At 43.0% G+C, this 24,497-nt stretch overlaps 1 protein-coding gene across 1 annotated transcript in view; it reads left to right on the top strand.

The window, feature by feature from the left end:
- Window positions 1–24,497, top strand: part of LOC148534434 (serotransferrin-B-like) — a 59,784-nt gene that overhangs the window by 11,206 nt on the left and 24,081 nt on the right. The window contains exons 2-12 of the mRNA XM_088466850.1: window positions 733–896; window positions 3,068–3,176; window positions 9,568–9,744; window positions 10,962–11,100; window positions 14,022–14,077; window positions 15,698–15,861; window positions 17,836–17,983; window positions 18,167–18,315; window positions 18,735–18,831; window positions 20,290–20,331; window positions 23,113–23,271. Coding sequence (XP_088322976.1) covers window positions 733–896; window positions 3,068–3,176; window positions 9,568–9,744; window positions 10,962–11,100; window positions 14,022–14,077; window positions 15,698–15,861; window positions 17,836–17,983; window positions 18,167–18,315; window positions 18,735–18,831; window positions 20,290–20,331; window positions 23,113–23,271 — 1,404 coding nt within the window. The remainder of the gene's footprint in view (window positions 1–732; window positions 897–3,067; window positions 3,177–9,567; window positions 9,745–10,961; window positions 11,101–14,021; window positions 14,078–15,697; window positions 15,862–17,835; window positions 17,984–18,166; window positions 18,316–18,734; window positions 18,832–20,289; window positions 20,332–23,112; window positions 23,272–24,497) is intronic.

The raw sequence follows: 24,497 nt of genomic DNA, 5'->3' as shown, positions 1-24,497 counted from the left end.
GCGTATACACACGCAATTGGTCATATACATCGCAGTGCGTGTGTGCGAGCCAGACGCTCATCAGAACTGCGGCAACACAGACTGTTTACAGAGTGATGGACAGGAAGTACCGTTTGTGGGTGGTAACGGGGGGGTGGCTGGACGTGCCAGTGTGTTTCAACGCCGTTGCATGGGCATGCATAAATTAGCCACTGCGCTACCAGACACAGCCTGAGGACTCATAAGTAAGTGAGCAATCGAGGTCTGGGCTTCCTTAACTGTGCGTATGGGACCAATGTTATTCGATGTTTGCGATTGTTTCGCTATGTTGCCCTAGTATATGGAAGTGAGTATGGGGAAGTGGGTGTCCTTATGTCAGTCTGCGTACACAATGTGAATGCACACATTTAATTAGCCCCGCTGATATTAGCAACTGCGGTGCGTGCATATACGCAGAATTGCGTTCCTTGCTGAATCAGGCCCACAGTGGCTTCTCACTTGCAGTAGGATGAGTGTTACTGGGTACAGTACAGTTGCGGTAGAAAATGTATGGCTGCTGGAAATGCTGATACTAGCGATGACGGCTGCTATCACAATGCTGTTGACGGTGCGGTCTCATTGGCGCATCTGACTCTGAATACCGGTGGATGTTCACGTTAAACTTCCGATCACAGGACATGGCCAGAATTACAATGCGGCTCAGAATCAGGGCCTACACGATAAGCAATGAATCTTCTTGCTTCTGTCTTGTAGTGTTTCATCTTCCTGTCTCCGCAACAAGAAGTATTCGCTGGTGTGTAACTTCAGATATTGAAAACAACAAGTGTAAGGAACTGGTGAGATCATATAAGAGCGCAGATATCCAGCTCATCTGTGAGAAAAGATCCAGCACTCTGGACTGTTTCCTCGCAATTAAAGTAAGTGTTTAGAATGCAACAGTGAACTCCAATAGCAGAAAAATATTCTACATGTGACATCATGATAGTTGAAAAATAAATTCCACTTCCATACATCAAAGGCCTAGCTCATATGACAAAAAATAGTTTCACCTACAGATCTAGAGTTCGAAATTCAGAAAATACAAGCTTTCCTGCTAACCAATAAGCATAGTACTAGGCAATCCTATTGCACAATGGTTAGGGGTTGCCTGAAACAGACAGTAAGTGACATATGGTAAAATAATTCATTCTTGCTGGGGTCACTGCCATACAGTGCATCCCAGTGACCACTATACCACACCAGAGAGCATCCAAGTGACAGCCATACAGTACAGAGACTACTCCAGTGACCACCATACAGTACAGAAAGCAGTAACCACCATACACTATAAAGAGCATTCATGCAGCCACTATACAATACAGATAACATCCACATGTTTGTCACACAAAAAGCATTCCAGTGACTGCCATACAGCATAGGGAGCATCACTGAGAACACAGTACAATATAGATAGCATCCAAGTGACATATAGTTCAAATTAATTGTGTCTATATCTATCTAGCTTATACTGTATATATACAGGTTGAGTCTCCCATATCCAAATATTCTGAAATACGGAATATTCCGAAATACAGAATATTTTTAGCATGACTGAGATAATGAAACCTTTGATTTTTGATGGTTCAATGTACACAAACTTTGTTTAAGGCACAAAGCTATTAAAAATAAAGTATAAAATGACCTATAGGCTGTGTGTATAAGGTGTATATGACATATAAATGAATTTCATGTATCTACACAAACTTTGTTTGAGCCACAATACTATTGAAAATATTGCATAAAATGACCTTCAGGCTGTGTGTATAAGGTGTATATGAAGCATAAATGCATTCTGTGTTTCGATTTGGGCCCTATTCCTAAGACATTTCAATATGTTATGCAATTATTCCAAAATACGGAATATTCCGATATCCAAAATACCCTTGGTCCCAAGCATTTTGAATATGGGAGACTCAACCTGTATATTTATAGTGAAATGAACATTTTTTTTTTATATACATTCAATGTCGGAAAGTGGTGATACATTCAGTAATCCATAAGTGAGTGATACATTCAGTAATCTATAAGTGACAGATCTTTGTGCAAGATAAAAAAAATAAATGATGCTTACCTGAGAACTTAGATCCTCTATAGTGATGTTGTACCAGTAAATGTGCTTGAATACACTCATGAATAATAATGTCTTTGTTCACCACCTCTGCATCTTGGGTAAAGTTCTTGTTCCATCAGTATGGTATTGCTCATCAGTCTGACATATTCATATGATTGAAGACACATAATCATGGTGTAGTATTTTCAAATATTAGACAGGGTTTAAAATAAATTAATTAAAATATGCATAAATAAGAAGCCTTATCTGATAACCAATGCCCTAATGCCTTCCACCCAATTAGGACCTTATATGAGTGACTCTAAGCAGCTAATTATCTGGCAATCTGTAAAGCGGTCACTGCTGACCCTCTGACATATAACTCTGTGCAGATTATGGAAAAATGCAGCGAAAATGAACGCACTGCCAAGACTGCTGTATGTGTTCCAAGCTCTGCTATTGGAAGTCACTGTGAATACCCTTCGATCATTGCAGTGCAGGTTTTCACAGCTCGTATGGGTGGGTAAGTGCCCACATGTATACTTAAGGTGCCTACACACTTACCGATCTGCACACGATCTGACATTGTGTACGATTTCCCTTGACACTCCTCCCCGGCAGCTCTGCACATGATTTGGTGTTTAAAGTGTCCAATTTACAAACGATCTATCGTGCATACAGACTTTTTCCAGTGCATTTGTGTCCCAGATTGTCAGATCTACCCTACAGTACGGCAGATCTGACGATGCGATGTGCGACCAGCGGGGATGCGCATCGCATCGTGATCGTGAGTGGGGACTCACGATTTTGGCATTTTTTACACGCTCTGTCGTTCCAATGCCTCGGAATCGGGCAGATCGTGTAAATAATCTGTAAGTGTGTAGGCACCTTTAGGAAGACAAAAGAAAAGATACAATTAAAAAGCTTTTCTCTATATTCTATACATGGATATGAAGACTTACAAACATGTGAATGGTATGAATGTATGATATTTTGCAGGATGGAGAGGCAGATGCTGTTTCGGTGGACAGTGGTGATGTGTACAAAGCTTCCCTGCACCCATACAACTTGAAACCAATTATGGCAGAAAGCTACGGCTTACAAAAAGGTATATACACAGCATGCTTCCAGGTCTGCAGCAATGGCACATAGCCTGGTCTACGAGGATCTTATTGTCCCTTGTGTATTTAATGATGTTTTATACAAGCAGGGTACTGCTGCCAGCCACACACTTAGGAAGGGGGGTTCCTGTAGCCCATAATCCCCACTCCTGACGTAGTGTATAAATCTCACAGAGGGTATATCACATGCGCATGGTGCCTCCCTCGTCAGGTTGAAGGCATAAATGCAATAAACCCCCAGTAGGAAGGACAAACTAACAAAATGCTCTTCATAATAATGTGTCATAGAATCTTATCAGACATAAGTAGCAGAGATTTTATCACATTGACAGTTGGGAGCTGATTGTTTGGCTCCTTATCACTTTCTTATCACTTTTCACTCTGTCTCCTAACACTGCTTAGTAAATAGACCCCATAATCATCAACCTGATTAGGGCCAGAGATAGGTAAGATAGATCCCTTATCCTGATGGTTTTCACAATTTCTACTTTCCAGGTGTGTGTCTCTTTGTGGACAGTGGACACCTGGATGAGTGCGTTGTTTGACCCCCATTTACAAACGAGTTTTATCACCAAAACGAGTGATAAATGTCACTGTGTATGATAAATGGTGCTTCAGCCAATCAGCTCCCAACTGTCATTTTTCTAACAGTTGACAGTTGGGAGCTGATTGGCTGGGGCACCATTTATCATACACAGTGACATTTATCACTCGTTTTGGTGATAAAACTCGTTAGTAAATGAAGGTAAAGGAAGAAAAGACACATTTCTGTTTTTCCTCTACAAACTCCAGTCAGTACCACTGATGTTATATAAACAGCGCAGAGGGAAATGTGTGAGAGTCAGTCAGGGAGAATGTAAGCAGCAGTCCATAGTCAGAGATGAGCAGTGGTGAGCTCCATCTGTGGGTCCCATCAGTGCTGGGACGGAGACCTGGAAGTAAATGATGTACGTTTCACCAACAGGCTTGGTCACATCATCTCCAAGCACCGAGAAACCAGGAAGTCCCCATTTACACTACAAGGATACACGGGTCCTTCCCATGTTAAACCTTGCAAGCTACCTGGCTTGGAAAGCCGGGAATTTAACCCTTCCCCCTTTCACACCTAGCAGCAACCCGGGTTAACCCTGCAATAACCCAGGATTTTGCTGCTAGTCTGAAAGGGGTATTACAGAACCCTGAAAGGGGCATAACAGAACTGCATTTCACGGGTCACTAAACACTGTAATTTTGTTGTACTGCAAGAGTGTGTAATATGTGTAACATACAATTAATTCATTACATAATGTAACAACTCATGATATAATCAATCAATTAAGTAATCAATTATATCAATCAATCAAACTTTGTGGGATGCACAAATTATTCAGTACAAATGTGATATATAATAAAATGTTATATCGTATGTTCCTGCAGAGAAAAAATGACAGGTCACACTTTTCATAGTAATTAATTGGAAACGCCCCAATACCTCATTCATACTTGTTGCCTTACCACTGTATTACAAGTGAGTAATCCAAATTCATATTACGATATATACCGTAGCTACAATGCAAACGAATGTAGCACGATCAGCTGGAGAGAGTAACCTGCAATCAGCCAATGAGAAGCCAGCTAATTATAGAAGCTAATGCTACTTATACCCCTTTCACACTGCCATCAAATAACCTGGGTTACTGCGCAGTTGAAAAAAAAGAGCCCGGTTGAAATAACCCGGGTCAAGCAGGTAACGAGCAGGGTTGAACACAAGTTCAAGCCAGCTCACAGTGCGGTGTGAACGAGTAACCTGGGTCGAGGCGCCCGCGCCCCGTTCAATGCATAGGGAGAGCCGGTGCTTGGAGATGATCTCATCTCCAAGCACCGGCTCAGCAGCGATGGCGGTGATGTCAGTCTCAAAGGGGTCTCAGGCAGGTCGCACCTGGGATCAATGCGTGTACAAATCGCGGGAGCGACCTGCCAATAATGATGTGAAAGGGGTATTACTGTCATCATCATCATCAGTGCCTATTTTGCACTAGTCCTCACTCAGTCCAGTCCTCACTCATGATGATATTAGCACCAGGTCTGGTTATATCCAGAAGGGGAGCCCACATACATTTTGCAGGCCAAGCTACCTGGTAAAAACAACTGGTTGACATAACCCATTGCTGGTTACCCTGAAAACAAGGGAATCCCTTACATCAGGCTTTGCCCTGATTTTGGGATAATCAGCACTAGGCTGGAAGTGCCAGTGCTGGTTAAAAAGTGGGAGGGACACAACACATTTTATTTCTTTATTTCTCTCCTGTTTCTTTACATACAGAACTAGGCAAACAGTGCCTGCCTGCTTCTGTGGCATTAGACAAAGGCTTAGTTAGAGAGAAAAGCTGTTTAGTTGGCTGATCTGAAGAAAGAGTTGGATAGTGTATGGAGACACACTTCATGAATCTGGATCTCTGTATTTTAGTGCTGAATCCTTAACCTCAAGACATCCAGGGTCTGATACTGAGCGGCATGCAAAGTGGCTGCAGTTGCGGGCAGACGCAGGAGCCTGATTTATTACTTTATGCTAATGCCAGTATCCATTCTACTAATGGAGGGGATTGTGTGTGTGCAAGCGGGAACCAGCGTTTTTATGCCAGCCGCTGCAACCATCATTACTAGCATCTGTAATTACCCGCCCACAAACCTCCCATGACATTCCCACAAGTCAGGTGGTGCTATGCGATCACTTTGCCACCGCCCAGTTTACACCCTGAAAAGCCCTGTTTCACGGAACAACTGACCCGGCCATGTTGCATCTGGCTCAGAATAGGATGGTCATACGCAAAGATGCAGAAAGTCACTTCTGCTTCTGCAATGTATGCAAAGACTCACCGCTGAAAGAATCAGTCACCCAGGAGATCCTATACCTTACTCTCTTTTTGTTTTTCTTTACTGTGTGTCATTTTTACTACTACTGTAGCTCACATGCAACCACTTCCCAGCATCCTTCAGGCCTATAATGTCATCCCTAATCACTGGAGTCTCGCTGATGCATCATTTAGTCGTTCCCATCTTCAGCCATCTGACATGAGTTGTGTTCCTTTTCTTATCCGACTTCAATTTTGAGCTTTCTTATACCGTGAAGTCCTAGGGGTATCTGAGTACCCAAAAGTGCTATAGGGCCAACTTTACACCAAACCCAATAGCTCAGTTTCACAACTTTGGTGTCACGCTGGGCGGCGGGTTTTTGAAAGCCGAGGTCAGAGGCTGTGGGAGGAGGCGAAGGCGAGGGGCCTGGACGTATGATCTCCGCATCCACAAGTCTTGGTCGTTGGCTAGACCTAGTCAATGGTGCGGAGTCTAACTCGCAAGGAGGTGTTCGCCAGTGACCCCTCCAAGCGGGATATGGGCTTGTGCGGCTCCCTGTAAGCAGGTTGCGGTCCTTTGACTTGGTGACCAAGGCCTGCAGGGAAAAGAGAATCAAAACACCCGTGGCCAAAGGGTAATGCTTGGAATAGACACGTGGGGAGTGGGATAGAACTCCTGGCTGGAGAAAGGCACTTGAGGTGCTGGCTAGAGAGGTGTGGAGATTTATTGGTAGGCTGAGGTAACAGCTGGATATCCCACGAAGTATATGCCGGATTGCCGGCCGGAGATCATGCACTAGGGTGCAATGAGACGAAGGGTTAACCTGCTCACAGGCTGTAATGGTGAAAGCACTGCGATGAGATGAAGGATAACTTGCAAACAGGCTGTGATGGTAAAAGCTCTGCGATGAGATGAAGGGTTAACTTGAACACAGGCTGTGGTGGTAAAAGCACTGAGGTGAGATGAAGGGTTAACTTGCAAACAGGCTGTGATGGTAAAAGCACTGCAGTGAGATGAAGGGTTAACTTGCACACAGGCTGTGATGGTAAAGCACTGTGGAGAGATGGAGGTTAGCTTTCACACAGGCTGTTGATAGTAAAGGCACTGTGGAGAGATGGAGATTAAACTTGCACACATGCTGTTGATTAGTAAAGGCACCGTGGAGAGATGGAGGTTAGCTTTCACACAGGCAGTTGATAGTAAAGGCACTGTGGTGAGATAGCTTAGAAGCTTCTGGAAGAAACACACTGGAAGCACAGGAACATAGAACGAGACTCCTCTAGTTACACTAGCGGCGACAATGATTGTTCAGGCAACTACCTGGAGCACAGAAGCCGGATATATACCCCTGGAAGCCTGCTGATAGGCCCACAGCATCAGCTGACCAGCCGGGCCACTCAGGGAAGGAAGTACTGACATAGGGAAAGTGTCATGGCGGCGCCCATGACTGAAACTGCGATCCCCGCTCACCGGGTCGCCTGACACCACAACTACAGGGTGAATGCTCAGCTCCTCCCACGTCGCCGCGCCAGCCGCCAGGCTGCCCGGGAAGTCAGAGGAAGCTGGCGGGACGGTAAGGGATGGCCGATCCCCGGCTGAACTCTGACATTTGGTTCAGTTGTAGCATTCATCTTCCTTCATAGTCTCCTTGTTGCTGCTAACTACAGGTTTTCTGAGAATGGAGGGACAAGGTGCTATTGGTTCAGACAGTCACAACTCTTTTAAGCTATGTACACAGCACTGACTCAGGGCCGGCTCGAGGTACGTTCAACCTGTGCGGTCGAACAGGGGCACCACAGCATAGAGGGCACACCCCTCCCAACCATTCCCAATTTCAGCGGGACAGTCCCTTTTTTCGGGCACTGCCCCATTGTTCCACCGTTGGGGTGAAGTGTCCCACAGGCGGTTGGGAGGTTGGGCACCTCCACTGCCACAGCTGTGCAGCAGTGCCGGCCCCGGAGAAGAGGAATGGATGCCACACGCAAGAAGGAGGAGGGCTGGGGGCAGCCCAGCTACTGATGTAGTGCTGGGTTCTCCCCCAGCCTGACGTTAACAGGAGGCATGTCATATGCTTACGCCCCAAATAACAATAGAGGGTGTGATGTAAGGTAATTAGGCCATGCCCCCATTTCCGGATGCGTGCAAGTAACAGGTGCCTAAGTCTCGCTCTGCACAGGGCGCGGCTCCTCCTGTAGGCAACCCTGCACTGACTTTTACCGAAGCTGTGTATGCACTTACCATTTAGTTGTATGCACTAGGGATGACTATTGGTGTGTTCTCCGTCGATGGCTGTGATAGATGGTGAAACTGTAAGCAACCATCGATGGTAGTAAACCATGTAATGGTGGACCATCAATGAATTCACACACAGATGGTCATCCCTGCTATATTACTCACTTAGCTGGAGGCCAATCAGAAGTGGGGGTGGGGCTTCATGAGTCACGTTGGGGATGGAGCTGCACTTGGGTCCTGACAACAAGAATAAAATAAATCATCGAGGGAGAACCATTGGATTTCCACCATCGATGGCAATAATATCCAATGTCGGACGTTAACCATTGATGGTTTGAACCAATGATGGTTGATGGCCAACACTAGTATGCACAGCACTGGCTTTTGCTGAGGTTTTGTGGGCACCCGGGAGGAGACCCCAAAAGCACCCAAACCAGGATTGTAGACTTATGTAAGTGACCCCATATGTCTACATTCTTGTGCCCTTGTCTTTTGATTGTTTGATTTACCAGTTTTGGCCTCTGGACTGTATGAATATCCATTCTAGTTTTGATCCTGGCCTTGCTGAATGTCCACCCAGGATTTCTGACCCTGGTCTGCCTGCTAACTTTCCTTTCACTTGTCTCCTTACTCACCTCAGTCAGATGTGGCTTTTCCACCTTCCTTCATTACGTATGTCCCTGCCTCTCGGTAACATTGAGCATTGCATTCCTACTTACATTCAGGCCATTTAAGCATGTTTCCATTGATCAGTGGTCTCCTATATTGGCATAGCATTGCTGAATTGGAGGACAGTATATGTATAGCCAACAAGAGACAACATTGGTTTCTCCGGCCAAGTGAAGGATAATCAGAGTCCAGCCTTAGGCCATATATGATGACTATATGTTGAATTTGTTGTCCCTATGGTATTACTTGTTGTCATGTCAGGATAAGTGGTGATGCCTGCTTGATATTACAGTGAGAGGCAGTCTTTATCACTCCTGTGAGTCAATTTGGAAGATGAGATTTAATTGAAATGACTGTACCATAAAATAAATCAGATCTGTATTGGACAAGCTTTGTTTTATTTTGCTTGTGCTCAGTGTTTAGCCTCCATGCCTCTCCTTCTCATAGTTATAGAGGGTGATATTAGCCCTATCAAGCACTGCAAGTCACGTTCCTGTTACATCTGGAAGGCAGTGCTCTTGAAACCCCAAAACTACCAGAGTGACATCTTTTATTAAGTCGTGAGTAATATGTATAGATGTTGAAAATGAAAAAAAATGCACAAAATAATATGGTCTGCGCTCACCACCTTAAATTGTTTTACAGACACTTGCCACTATGCAGTGGTCGTGGTGAGAAAATCAAGTACATTTAAGTTTAATGAACTAAAGAACAAGAGGTCGTGCCATACTGGAGTAGGACACATGGCTGGCTGGTACACACCACTAAGAGTTCTTCATGAGATGAAGATATTGAACTGGACTGGAGATGAAGTTGAAAGAGGTAAATGTGTAATACACAACCAACTAGAATACACTAACCAACTAACGTCACATGTTCGAGAACAGCTTTTGTACAATGTGGGCCCATGGGAAATATTTTGGATCTGACCTCCACCCTGCCATGTGATTCCTTGATTCAGCCTTATGTTGCTTGCCCCCGTGCCTTCCTCCTAATCATCCTTTACTGTGCATGCCACAGTGCAGCCCACCATGTCCAACATGTAAAACAGCCCCTTATATATTATAGAGCCATATGTCCAGTATATACTATAGTCCCCTCAAGTATGTCTTGCATATAACATAGTGCCATATAGCCAACATAAAACAAAGGTAAATATGTGATGTCCAGTGTTAAAATTTATTAATGGGCGAGACATTAGCTGAATAGGTGAAGGTAGGCTTTGATAATATACAATTGTAACATCACACAGAGGGGACAGCAATACAATTAAACAATAAGCCTAGAAACATATTATCACTCACACATTGGAGGCCCGTGTCACTAGGATGTGGGAGAGTGACCTGCACTCTCGGGAGTCTATGGAACTCCTAACAAATTTTTAAGCCTATTAGACATTCCAAAAGAGTAGGGAAGTATTGTCCAGACCCCAGAGATCCTTCAATGTATACAATGAGTAGGAAGTGTATCCTGAATGCTGATTAGATAGAATGACACACCATCCAATCAGTGTTTTCAGTGTATGCAATATTGAGAATGGTGGTTGTCTATACAAACATATTTTCCTGGTATTCTTCTTTGGACTGTAAAATGCATTAGCTAAGAAATCATCGATATCTAGGACAATCAGTGTTGCCTTCTATAACATAGCTTAGCACTTGGTCAAATACAACACATCTAAAATGCTGGTTTTCCACTTTAAACATAATTTTTAGTGACTTTCCTTTATTCCCAATACTGTAACTTTGGTGAGGACCCCATCCAAGGACACCCACCATTGGTGTACTTAGCTCACATGTAGCCGGATAACTGTGGATCACCATCAGCAGTGCTTGGTCCTTTCTGTATCAGAATAGATTCAACAAAGTGATTCTAAATGAAAGCCGGTTGCTGATTGGATGCAGAGAGAGTTGGGCATTTAATAAAACTCTGTGGAGGTTCATTGCTTTTGTTCTTTAGTTTAAGAGAATACAATGAGCCTCAATAGAATAAATAGATGGTATGAGTTATTGCTATGACATTGCATTTCTGCTATTTAGCTGTCTCAAAGTTCTTCTCAGCAAGCTGTGCCCCGGGAGCCACTGAGCCAAACCTGTGTAAGCAGTGTGCAGGGCGGGGGAGTAAGAAGTGCAATCTCAGTGGTGATGAGCCATACTACAGCTCTGATGGAGCATTCAAGTGAGTACCAATCACCTTCTGATTTCTTTAGTGCTTATGGTCCTAAGGACTCTATACAGCTAGCTAGACAGAGATATCATCAATACAGCTCACCCACCCAAATAATGTCCTTTTCATAGGTATTTCCCTATTCCTTACTTTAGCAGAGGTACAGTACAACATCAATCATTTGGACCGTTAGTAATTAGTTGGTACTTTATCTCTCTCCAAGATTTGATAAATCTCCCCCTATAGCTGGGCACACACTGGGCCTGATTCAGAAATTCATGTAATGTTGATGCCGCGCGTATTCAGTCTGTGCATGCCATCCTGATGGTTATCACTCTAAGGCCCTCATTCAGAGCCGTACGCTCTGAGCAGAGCGCACGCTCTGAATGAGGGCCGCCCTCCATAATTATGGAGCGTCCTCCTGGACGCTCGTACAGCTGTGGGTCACCACCCACAGCCTATACGAGCGTGCAGTTTGATGGCCGCGATGGTCTTGACCATCGCGACCATCGCCACTGCGAGCCGGAGCCTGCGGTTGAGTTTTTCAACCGCAAGGCCCGGAGTGATTTTGGCTCTATCAGAGCCAAAATCACTCCCACTGACATCACTAGTGATGTCAGTGGGCCGGCTTCTGACGGTAGGCGTTCCCTTGGGAACGCCCCCGTCAGGGAGGCACGCCCCCGGCACGCCCACCAAAGGGGGCGTGCTGTCAATCAACATCGACAGCACGCCCCCTTTGATCAGACACAACGAGCGAAGGAAAGTCCTTCGCTCGTCGCGTCTGGCGCATGCGCACGACGGAGCTCCCGCCAGTTAGTTCTTGTTTCTTGCGTTTTTCTAATTTTTCTGGGATGCTTTTCAAATCTTCATCTAGTATAAGTATATGCCAATGTTTATTTAATATTAATTCAAAGTTCCATAATTCCTGTTGTTTAGCATGATGAAATTTTGTTTTTCCTTTTTTTTTCTTGATCTCTTTGTTTTTACTTGATAAGTTAATTTCTGTTTAGTTCTGTAACTTTATCTATCTGTTTATATCCTTTTTCTATGAACTTTTCTTTCATTTCTCAGCTTTGTTCCAAATAGGTTTCTTCTTGTGTGCAGTTTCTCTTTAGCCTTCTAAGCTGTACGTTTTTATGATATTGGCCAACCAGGTGCAATGATGATTGCTTTTTGTTGATATGGTATTATTTCCATTTATTATTTTTGTGATCTTGTTTGTATTGAATTTTCTTGTATGACTATCTCTAAGTCTAGGAACACTACCATCACTTTGCTTGTCGTAGTTGTGAATTCCAGACCTATGTTGTGGATGTATATTGTTAATATACTGAGTTAACTATTGCAAGTCTTTTTCTGGACCTTCCCCTATGTAGAAGAACTCATAGATGACTTCTAGATGAAAACACACTAATTTCTTTCGATGAGTTTACATTGCTTTTACATAGCGTATATTGCTCTTTCCATTTTGTGTTGCCTAAAATCTGCAATTTTTGTAAAGTGTCTTTAAGATTACTTTCTTGTTGGTTTAGTACATTCGGTAGAAAATTATCAATATAACATGACAAATTGGATGTGATCGATCCAATTCCGGAAATGATTGGTCTTCCCGGGGGTTTTTATTTATTTTTGTGAATCTTGGGCAGTTGGTATAATGTAAGGATTTTTGGGTGGTTTATTTTCAGGTATTCTAATTCTGTTTAATTTATGATACAAGATTGAACCCTTCTCTAGGTGTTGAGTGAGTTCCTTTTGGAACCTTTCTGTCGGGTCTTTGTAGCATGTTTTTTATAAGTTTCTTAATCTGATAGAGTATTTTACATTCCTTGATCACCGATCAGAAAGTGCAGTGTGTACTGACCTCTGCCCGATGTCTGCCGATAGTTTAACCTAAAGACGTCTTGCTTGTGGGCATTTGTATTTGTGTCAGCTATGACGTGACTTCCCCAGGCTCATCTGCATATGAACAAATGTTATGTTACTAGTGCAGAGAAAAGTAGTGTGCGGCACCCCATTTACCATGGAACTACACTTCTCAGCATGCCTTTCACAGCAACATGTACCATGGCGGGGCGTGCTGGCATGCGTAGTTCCACTGCAAATAAAATTTGGCATGTGGTCAACCCATGATGTAGTCCTTGCAGGCGGTAGGAATGAGAACAATGTATACAGTAACTAGCATCTACAGACAATAGTAATACCGTAATGGTGAATATTGTACTTCCTCATTCTGTACTGTATCATTAATTAGCATTTCCCAGCCTGAAAGCACAATTATCTGACAGTGTGTACCGAGACAATATGGAATCCAAAGGATCGTTTGTAATTAAATGATTATTGGGTAATCATATGTGGCCTCAAGTATGTTAACAGAGGCTTTTCGGAGCAGGAAAGGTAATGGCAGATTTGTAGAAAAATATATATTGACAATCAGAAGTAAATCAAGGAATTGAGAATAATCTTCAGCAGTACCAAATTTTCCCTCAAAGTTGAAAGGCTCTGGGAAAGTATTAACGACAGCAAGTAAAGGTTTGACCTAATGTAACTGCTGTGTAACTGTCCAGCAAACAAAGACCATGCACAATATTATACAATTATTTTCCTCTCAATAGTGTATAGAAATGGAACAAGTATCTGTCTAATAACTCGATTCATACATTCAAAATCTACTAGTAGAATTAAATTAAACACACATGCAAACAAATGTCAAGGAAAAAAGTAAACCAATTATAAACATAAACATGATTTATGCATTATTATTAACATTACTTGTACCTCTTACATATCCAGACGAAGAGGAAAAATAAAGCTGATCAAATTAATCCAGATCCAAAGCATCTCAAAATACCAAACCCTCAATACCATATCTATTTTCTTTGAAGTTCAGGTAATTGAACTTTGTTAAAAAGGAACAAAATATTTTTTTGTTACAGATGTCTGAGAGACAACAAAGGAGATGTAGCTTTTGTGACGCACATGACTGTTCCAGGTAAAGAAAACATACATTTTTTAAAGTTTCTATTGTCAGTATTGTAGCATCCTAAAGTGTTGTTACATTTTCCTCAAAATTGTGTAAAATTACCTCCATATCCTATTATATAACTCCACTGGCATTCATTTAACAGTTCTCAGTTTATCTCCACTTTCTTACTACTCTAATAGAATAAAAGGCCAGAGCGAAACTGAAACTCAGACAAGCATTGAAACAACACAGGGCAATAAAACACATACACAATATCTGTGCATGCTGATGGGGAGTTGCTGGTACAGTGGAACTTGAAGCATTGGAATGTATGAATCAGCATGCGGATGACAGGTCGACAGCAAAAAGGTCAACAATTAATAGGTCACTATCAAATGGTCGAAGGGGACAAAGGGTCGACATCAATGGACGAAACACAAACAAATGGATGACACACAATTTTTATTTTTAATGTCAAAATGTTTAAGATTAATGTTAGGATTAGGCACTTGGGGGAAGGTTATGGTTAGACTGACGGAGGGGAGTCATTAGTGGGAGGGTTAAGGTTAGGCTACGGTTACTTTTAGGCACTTGGGGAAGGGTTAGGGTTAGGTACCAGGAAAAAGGTTAAGGCTAGGCACTAGGGAGAGGGTTAGGCTTAAATGTTTTTTTTCTTTTTAAATGTGTCGACCATTTGTCAATGTCGACCTTTTGTACCCGTCGACCTCTTCTCAATTGACCTTTAGTAGTACCTGTCGACTTTTGACCCTGTAAACCTATTTTCTGTCGACCATTTGGTGTCAACCTATACATTGTCTTCTTGATACCTGTTAATTTTTTATACAGGTTGAGTCTCCCATATCCAAAATGCTCGGGACCAGTGGTATTTTGGATATTTTGGATATCGGAATATTCCGTATGTTGGAATATTTGCATACCATAATGAGATAGCTTGGTTATGGGACCCAAATCTAAACACAGAATGCATTTATGTTTCATTTACACCTTATACACACAGTCTGCAGGTCATGTAATACAATATTTTAAAAAATTTGGTGGCTCAAGCAAAAGTTGTGTACATACATGAAATTCATTTATGTTACATATACACCTTATACACAAAGCCTGAAGGTAATTTTACACAATATTTTCAATTATGTTGTGCTTAAACAAAGTTTGTGTACTTTTAACCATCAAAAAGCAAAGGTTTTACTATCTCAGTCATGCTAAAAATATTCCGTATTTCGGAATATTCCATATTTCGGAATATTTGGATATGGGAGACTCAACCTGTACCACACCCATATGAATCAAGCTTAGTGTTCTTCGCAAAATACTCAATGCCCTTAATGTACAAACAAGCCTTTGAGTGACGTCACTAGGAGCACCAGGCAAATGCCTATTTCTCATAATTTTTACTTAAAAAGATATATAGTTCAAAAACAACATACATTTCATTTGTATTACAGTGACAGAATTGTCATTGTTCACTAAAATATGTGACAACAGACTCTTCTTTTCACCATCCCCATGCTTAATTTTTCACCATACTACAGTACTACATTATTAGTCCCTGTCCTACCAAGGCTTTGGTTTGGTGCAGCTATATACACACTAATACTATTATACAGTATATATGTATTTTAGCTGAGCTCAAAAAGAATTTCCAGCTGTTGTGCCCAGACAATACAAGGAAACCCACTGACAAATACCAGGAGTGCAAATTGGGAAGATTTCCCGCCAATGCTGTGGTGACGAGGAGTGTGGGTGACAAGACTACGGATATCGTTGAATTCTTACAGCATGTTCAGGTAAAATTAGGGTTGTTACATCATACTTAGTCACTCTGTACACTATTGTACAGTTTAAAGAGGAACTATAAACTTTGAGGAAATGCAGATTTTAAGCACGACTGCGTTCTTTCAGGAGAATATGGAAACACTGACTCCCGTGTGCAGCCATCTTACGTTACATCTCCCTTGCTTTGCATGCATTTGAGAGGCAGGAGATCCTGAAGGAAAAAGCCTGCCCGGTGTCAGAATAGAGTAAAATGAGGGACAACTTGGAAGCTGAGTGACTGAATTAGCATTCAGAGAGAGTTGTTTTCTCTCCTAATTATTACACTCACATAATGGAGCAATAAAAAAATAGAAAATATCCATTTTAAGAATTTAATTAATAGGCAATAGTATTAATATATTGTAAGAATTACACTGCCTCCACCTAGAAAAAGAATAAGATTAAAAAAAATACTTAAAAAGGATATCTTTACTTCTCCTCTATTCACTTATTTTCATATTTGCATCCATAGCATGTGAGCCAGGATGGAGTACAGCATGGTTGGGCCTTATAACAAACATTGTAAGAGTACCCATTGGTACTGGTCCACCTCTCCAGGCAGTGGCGTAACTTCATCCCAGACACCGGAAGGCAAGTTATAATTTGGTGCCCTGCCCCCCGTCACAGCTGCTGACACTGTAATGTAGCAATTTGCATGCAGACAGGCTATAGATAGACGAAGGCAGCAGCTGATGGTCTGACATGGAGCTCTCCACTAGTGTATGGAGGCTTCTCAGGTGCCGGGAAGGGGTGCCATGTATTGGGCAGCCATGACGGTACACTCCAGGTACATAGTTACAGCCCTAAGTGGGGTGAATATGTTGTGGACAATGGAGGAGGTGTCCCTTCAGAGCTGGAGCCCGGCTGCAGGCGCCTTTATTGTCTCCCATAGTTCTGCCCCTGCCTCCAGGGGCATTTGCCCTATTCTCCTGAGCAGCCAGTGGGGTATAGTATATAAAGAACAAGCCATCTTTTTGTTTTTGCTTTGCTGATAAAAGGGCTTTTATTGTTGCAGTAGGGCTGTATTTTCCCACTTTGTCCCCCTCATCCCTCTGGACAATCGCATGGACTTGACCCCTTGACTATTATACAGGCATAGTGCCCCATATATATGGTCACATCTTGACCTGTATATGATTGTGCAGTGTTGCAACTGTTCAAGAGGTAGGGGATGCAGTGTGTGCCTTGCAGAAATATTACAGCAAAAGCTGCTAATTACTCCCTGACGAGCAACCAGCATTCCTAGGACAAATGAGTCAAGAGGTTGTTGCTAATGGAGATGCAGTATACTGTAAGGGCAGTTACAATCAGCAGCAATATCCTTACTATGAACTCCTGCATTAATTTCCTAGCACATCACAGTATACTTTTGTCAATAAAATCAGCATAGCAGTTCTACCTGGAATCTTTGCAACTAAAGTGAGAGTTTTTAGAAGTGGAGATGTTGCCCATAGCAACCAAACTGATTCTAGCTATTATTATCTAGAAGGTGCTGGTTAAATGTTAAGTAGAATCTGATTGGTTGCTACGGGCAACATCTGCATTTCTAAAACCTCTCACTTTAGTAAATTTACCCCCCCAGAGTCGACATTTTTCCCTCACTGGATAGCAATATCTGAAACATAATTCTACCCAACTTTACAGCTATGTGCCATCAGTTATTGCCAAAATGACCACATGCATATACTGTATGTTGATATGTTGTTTACCAAGCAGTGGTGGCTCCAGAGGTGAGGATGCAGCGCAGTCCAAAATTAAAATAGGTGAGTCACACCAGCTGCCACCCAAAATGCTGCCAGACATCACCGGCCAGGACTCACTGGCAGTTGGTGCTGCATCCCCACCATTTTAATGCAGTCAGAAATCGTTCATAGTTCAAATTGTTCAATCATTTATCTGACACATCTGACTGTGTGTATTCAACATTAATGTTTTATTGAATATAGAAAAAAGAAATCAAATTATCCAACTCCAAGTATGGCAAGAATCCGCTTTTCAAACACTCTGCAGTAAGCTTCATCCCCCTACCATCTGCAATGGATGCTTTCCTGTATCTAGGACCCAGCCTTTATAATTCCATTCAAGCAATGTCTGGTAAGGCATATATATTGTTATACAGGGTCAGTAATAGATTTTATTAACAATGTACTGTATGTATTTAGTTAAATGGGTAAATTAAGTGATAATTTTTAAAAATGTAAATCATTATGTATGATGGAGTTCATGCATCTGTATGAGAACAAGGTTGTAAGAATTTCCATTTGTCAATTGTTGCAGCTGGTATTGTTCCATCCAAGAAGAGTGTGCGCTGGTGCACACAGAGTAAGCAGGAGAAGATAAAGTGTGATAACTGGACACCGGTAACCGGCGGGAGCATCGAATGTACTGAGGCCTTTTCGGCAGATGATTGTATTCTGCAGATATTGGTGAGGAAAATATTTAATTTTTACTGGAAATAATAAGGTATTTTAATAGAATACAAGTCCTGGAACACAAACCAGCAGTATACGGTATAATGCACTTCACAAGTGATAACAACACGCAATTTAAATGATGCTCTTCTAGTCTATTCCACATACGTAGTCATAGTAATCTTTAGCAAGCAGGGCTTTGTTTGTATATCATTCTTTTGGCAGCAAGTTATAATTGGCCCATCATTTCGGGAAGTGCTGCCCCAAATATAGCAAGTAATAATGATCGTAGGTTACTATAACCAAATCCCTACAAGAATATACCAGATGTCTTTATAAAAAAAATTCTTGAACATGTCTAAAACACATTCCTTGTTTGCTGGCTGAGAGTCATTGTTACCAGGATAGAGCTCATGTATTTGTGGCCTTCGCAGAAAGGTGAAGCTGACGCAGTGACACTGGATGGCGGGTACATGTATACAGCGGGCGAATGTGGACTAGTCCCAGTACTTGGAGAGTACTACAACCAAGGTAAGGCCATTCCTGATCTTTTGTGCAAATGTTGCCTATAAGAAACAACAAATACTGCACTGATGTGTCTTAGTCAGAACAATGTAAAACTTTTGCGATTATATAAACAATTTATTAAAACAAACATGCATACATTCAAAAATAAGCATAATAAATCCTTAATTACAAATAGCAGCCTGATAAATTGACTGGTGTTCATTAATTGTAACTCTCCAGCTACAATGTATGCAATTAGCGCATTCTATGATATGAGTAGCCATATTCTAAAGCTGGCCACACACTAGACCACCTTTCATCCAACCATCCAACTAGTTGATTGGTTGGAATGAAAATCTGGTAAGGTATGAAAGCAAATGACAATCAGCAATTTGCTCCCAAATGCCGGAAAATGGACAAAAACTGTTTGAACAAATTGTTTAGATCAAACATTTAACAGACTTGTCTGACGACCATTTTCATCTGTTTTCTGGCATTTAGGAGCAAATTGCTGATCAGTTACTCCCATACGTTAACAGATTTTCATTCCAACCAATCAACAAGTTGGATGGTTGGATGAAAGTTTGTCTAGTGTGTGGCCAGCTTTACTCTCTAGATCGATTTAGGAGAAAAAGTCACATACGGAGCAGCTCAAGCCCAACTAGAAAGTCAATAGTTTAATACCATCATATCAATGTCTCTGTAAATTGATGATTATACTGTAGTTGGCCACAAGCTGTCACTGTTAGAAATACAGCCTGTCTCTCATATCCTGGACTCCGGACTGTGTATGTAGTTAGTACAAAGCTGACACAGTAGTTGATTAGTGGAGCAGCGGGTTCCGAGCTTTCTTGCTTGGGTAAAATAACTGGCTACAGAGATCCAAGCCGGAAGGACTCTTATCTGTGTTCTCACCGTTAATTGCCGCAGCCGCTGTGATGCAAATTCTGCTGGCCGGGTTCCCGGTATGAAGCAAGTGGCCTTTTACAATCAGTAGTGGCATATAACATATGGATCAATGTGACACCACTGGTCCTTTTAGTTAATAGTAGGAACGGTTACTTGCAGTGGCCGCTAAGATGCGGATTCTGCTAGCTGGGTTCCTGGTATGAAGCAGGCGGCTTTTTTCAATCAATAGCGTCATATAATAGTCATATAACATACGGATCAGTGTGACACCTCTGGTCCCTTTAGTCGGTAGTAGGAGCAGCAACGCGTTTTGGCAATAGTCTTTTTCAAGCAACAAATGTTGCCTATATCAAAGTCACAAATCTTAACGCCTCCATGAATAATCCTGCATGGATACAGCATTTGCTTTCATTTTAGAAACTGACACAGCATTGCATTAATCCATGTAAGAACCCCCCACACACAGATATACTGTATATGTAGATTAGACGAGACCTGCTCACACTCATTATATATTATTAGCTAAATAAACAGTTGTTTGTCATATGCCTTTTCTTTGTTCCCACTTTACAGATGATATAAAACCATGCAAAACCAGTAGATCGAAAGCACAAGGTACAGTACACAATATATTTAATTTGCTAACATACTGTACTAGAGATAGGTAAAGTTTTTCTTAACAGCAGGATGACAGAGCTACTTTAAGATGAGTTGGACAGACCTGTCAGAATACGTCATGAGCATGGTGTAGTGTGAATGAAAGGCAATCTGTTACTAAGGGTCTCATTAATCAAAGTGTATTTGAGGTATGATCCCTGAAAACACCAGTTTTGGGGGGTTTACCTCAAATATTAAGTATCCCACATATGTATTAAGGAGGGACCGCTGGCAGCCACATCCCCCATAAGTTTCTATGGGAGATGCGATGCTGCCAGATTTACCAATATCCGAAATACGATGCATTCCATATATTGGCCCCCGTAGCTAACGCCATCTGAAGATGGCGCTAGCTGCTGTAGCCTGTGGGCTACACCGTGTATAATTAGCCAGCGGAGGGATCCGCCGGAACACTCCCCGGCTATGGCGGTTCTGCATGTGCAGTCTGCGGCACTGCGCGTGCACAGCACTCCCTGCACTGGCCGGCAGCTCTCCGGAGACATCACAGGGACGAGCTCCTTTCGGAGCCCGTGTCCCTGTATGTCCCAGGTGATACAGCCAGCTGGTATGATCGCATTTTGCAATGCGATCATGGGCGTTACTGGCATGCCCTTATCGTGATGCATAAGCGATCATTGATAAATAAGGGCCTTAACCTGTTTTGGATTTCCAGTAATGTTTCTCAAGTCCATGTCCCTGCACTCTCACTCCAGTACTACTAACTGCTGCCTCTAAGCAGAGCTATAAGCAGTTCAGATATCTACATTAGTTCATCTGTCTATATTCAAGGATTGGCCAGTTATAAGACGCCTAGGGCTAAACTTACTATGCAGGCGATTATATTCAATATGAAATCAGGTGCGTTTTGTATTGAATACAATTGCCCCTTTAAATCTAGTGGCTGAAACTGTCTATAAGCTACAGTAATTTATGAGCTGAAGCCCGTAGCTCTGGGACAATTACTATTAAAATAAAATATATTTAATATGTAAAAATTAGCATACATTGTCAGAAGAATCTTCTTCATGGAATGAGGGTGAGTGATTTTTAAAAAATTCCAATGTACATATAATACTTGTATTGTATATTGGTCACTAGGAAGCTCTCTGTATTGTGTTGGGGTCTTTAGGATGTTCTGTTGAAATATGGACACGCAGCAGCACAGGATGTGGAGGTTTGTACTACACCAGGGCCGTATCTATAATGGGTGCAGGGTGTGTGGGGCACACAGGCACACGGGCCCCCAGGTCCAGGGGGGCCCCGCACCGCACGCCCTGCACCCATATAATTTAAATCTCACTTGTCCGTGGTTCCGCGTCGGGTGGCAGCGCTGCACAGAACACCGGAAAATAGCCACCACGGCCATTTTTCCGATGTTCTGAGCATGCACAGAAGACTCCGGAAACACTCTAGTGCCCAAAGTCTACTGCTTCTGCGGTGGCCAGACAGCCGCATCAGTCGGCTGCCGGCAACCGGGGAGAGAGGCGGGGGCCCTGCACGGAGAATGCACACGGGCCCCCTGCTCTCTTAAGACGCCCCTGTACTACACCTATATTTGCCACGCATCCGGGGGTGGGAGGTACGTTACACCACCTCTCTAGGACAACTTTAATCCCTGGCCGCCAGTGCACCTTGCAAATCTTGTTCAGCAAATGTAATATACAGTACTCTCCCATAAAACTTGGTGCGATTGAACTAAATTATTTATGCATTTGTGCTGCTCTTGTGCATTTTGCTATTTGTAAATGATCCATTATGAATGATTGTTACATTTCATTAATGTTGTGATTGGGCATATTTTTCCAAATTTACCTTGCTGCAAAAGTACACCACTGGTTTTTAGTATCAGTTGTTGTATTGTAAAGTCATTGCCTGCTGATTTTGGGGCTCAAGCAGAGTTGTAAGCAGTTCGGCCACAATAGCACTCACACTGCATGCATGGAACTAAGGGCCTCATTCAGAGGCGGTCGGAGGATGCAAGCGGTCGCTCAGAAACTGGGCGGCCGCTTGCATCCTGACCGCCCGCCTCTGTTTCGGTCATTAGGCTGTTGGTTAACACCCACAGCTCTAACGACCGCTAGGGTGATGGTCGCGATGGTCATTGACCATCGCTACCATCGGGGCTTACGACGAGACCCTAGGGTAGGGTCTCACTTGTCGTAAGCCCTGGAGAGCTTCTGGCTCTGTTAGAGCCGGAAGCTCTCCACTGACATCACTAGTGATGTCAGTGGGGCCTCCCCCAAACGGCAGGCGTTCCCATAGGAACGCCTCCGTTTGGGCTGCCACCCCCCCGGCCCGCCTTCCAAACGGGGCGAGCTGTCAATCAACATCGACAGCTCGCCCCCTTTGGAAAGAGACCCGCTACGACCGGCGCTGTCGGTCGTAGCGGGTCTCACGCATGCGCACAAAGGAGCCGGCTCCCTCGTGTGCATGCGCACTAGACAAACATCGAGGCGGCCGTGCGGTCCGCCTCTGAATAGAGCCCTAAATGTGGATTTTTGTATGTATTCCAAGACATAGTCATCTGGGCGACCTAAACTCCCCGATCCATACGCTTCTGGACATGGCCGTCATCATTTTCAGATGTGTGCGCTCAGCTACAAAGCATGCACAGTGGGAAAATTCATAACAGGGAGTTGCATCAGCACCTCTCTGTATAAGTACAGCAACAATGTGCAACTGGCACACCTATTGTAACTTTTATACAGATATGTTTTCTCTTCTGTGATTTCTACAAAGGTACATATTATGCTGTTGCCATTGTGAAGAAAATCAACAAGGACATCTCATGGAACAGTCTTAAAGGAAAGTCATCGTGTCACACGGCTGTAGGGCGCACTGCTGGCTGGAATATTCCCGTTGGTCTTATTAATAAGATAAACAACAATTGTGATATTGGTAAGTCTAATAGAGAGTGTGAAAAGCAAAATACTGACATTGAGACAATGGGCTCTATTTATTAACATTATTTTTACTAAAATAAAGTGAAAAAGGGTGTTTTCACACCCTTTTCACATTATTTTAGTTTCACCTGTAGTTATTACAGGGCAATTGGAGTAGAATTAGTAAAATTCTACTCCAACCCCCAGTATCACTTATTTTTAGTAAAGCAGATCGGGGTCTTGCGATCGCGGGGGGTGGGGCTTAGCGCCGGGGGCGGGGCTTAGCGTCGGTGGGGGGTAGTAGCGGTGGTCGGTCGGCGCATGCGCGGGCTCTTAGTCGCGGTATTTTTTCCGAAAATACCGCGACTAGAGTGCGGATGGGATCCGCAGGGACAGAGCTTTATCGCAAGCTCTGTCCCTGCAAGGGATTTATAGTAAATCCCTGTGATATTGCCTGAATTCGCAATGCGAATTCACTCGGTAATATCACACTACAATCCGCATTCAATATGCGGATTGTAGTAAATAGAGCCCAATATCATGTGTACTGTGTAATATGCATTATATTGTAGATACTATATATACCATGCAGGGATGGCGAGTGCTACTTCATTGGTGTGTTTCAGCATACCTCCCAACATGACCCTCTCCAGGAGGGACACAATGCTCTGGTCCTGGACTTCCCTGGTAAGAGGTGAGGCTGCAGCGCAGTTCAAAATTCAAAAAGGGGAGCCACACCAACTGTTATTTCACACGCTGCCCAACATCACTGGCTGGGACTCACTGGCAGTTGGTGTGACTCCCCTATTTGAATTTTGGACTGTACTGCAGCCTCACCTCTGGAGCCTCCACCAATCATAAATTACCAGGGAAGTCCAGGACCAGAGCATTGTGTCCCTCCTGGAGAGGGTCATGTTGGGAGGTATGCATCAGGCCAAGATAAGTGTATATGGGAGGGAGGAAACCATTCTTGAACAGTCAACAGTACTGCTGAATTTGCATCCTTGAATTCCGTGTGAAGGTCACTCTGGGGCACATGCACATGTAACTAAAGTGCAAGGTGTAATTCGTTTTACCACAGTTCCACACCAAGTGGTAAATTTACTAAGATGGGAGTTCTATTTAAGAAGTGATGTTGCCCATAGCAACCAATCAGATTCCAGGTATTATCTTCTAGAAGGTGCTAGATAAATGAGAAGTAGAATCTGATTGGTTGCTATGGGCAACATCACTTCTTAAATA

The sequence above is a fragment of the Taudactylus pleione genome, unplaced genomic scaffold (genome assembly GCF_031769625.1).
Source record: "Taudactylus pleione unplaced genomic scaffold, aTauple2 ptg000066l, whole genome shotgun sequence".
Classification (NCBI taxonomy): Eukaryota; Metazoa; Chordata; class Amphibia; order Anura; family Myobatrachidae; genus Taudactylus; species Taudactylus pleione.
The sequence above is the reverse complement of the archived record's forward strand: the minus strand, read 5'-3'. Positions and strand labels throughout refer to the sequence as shown.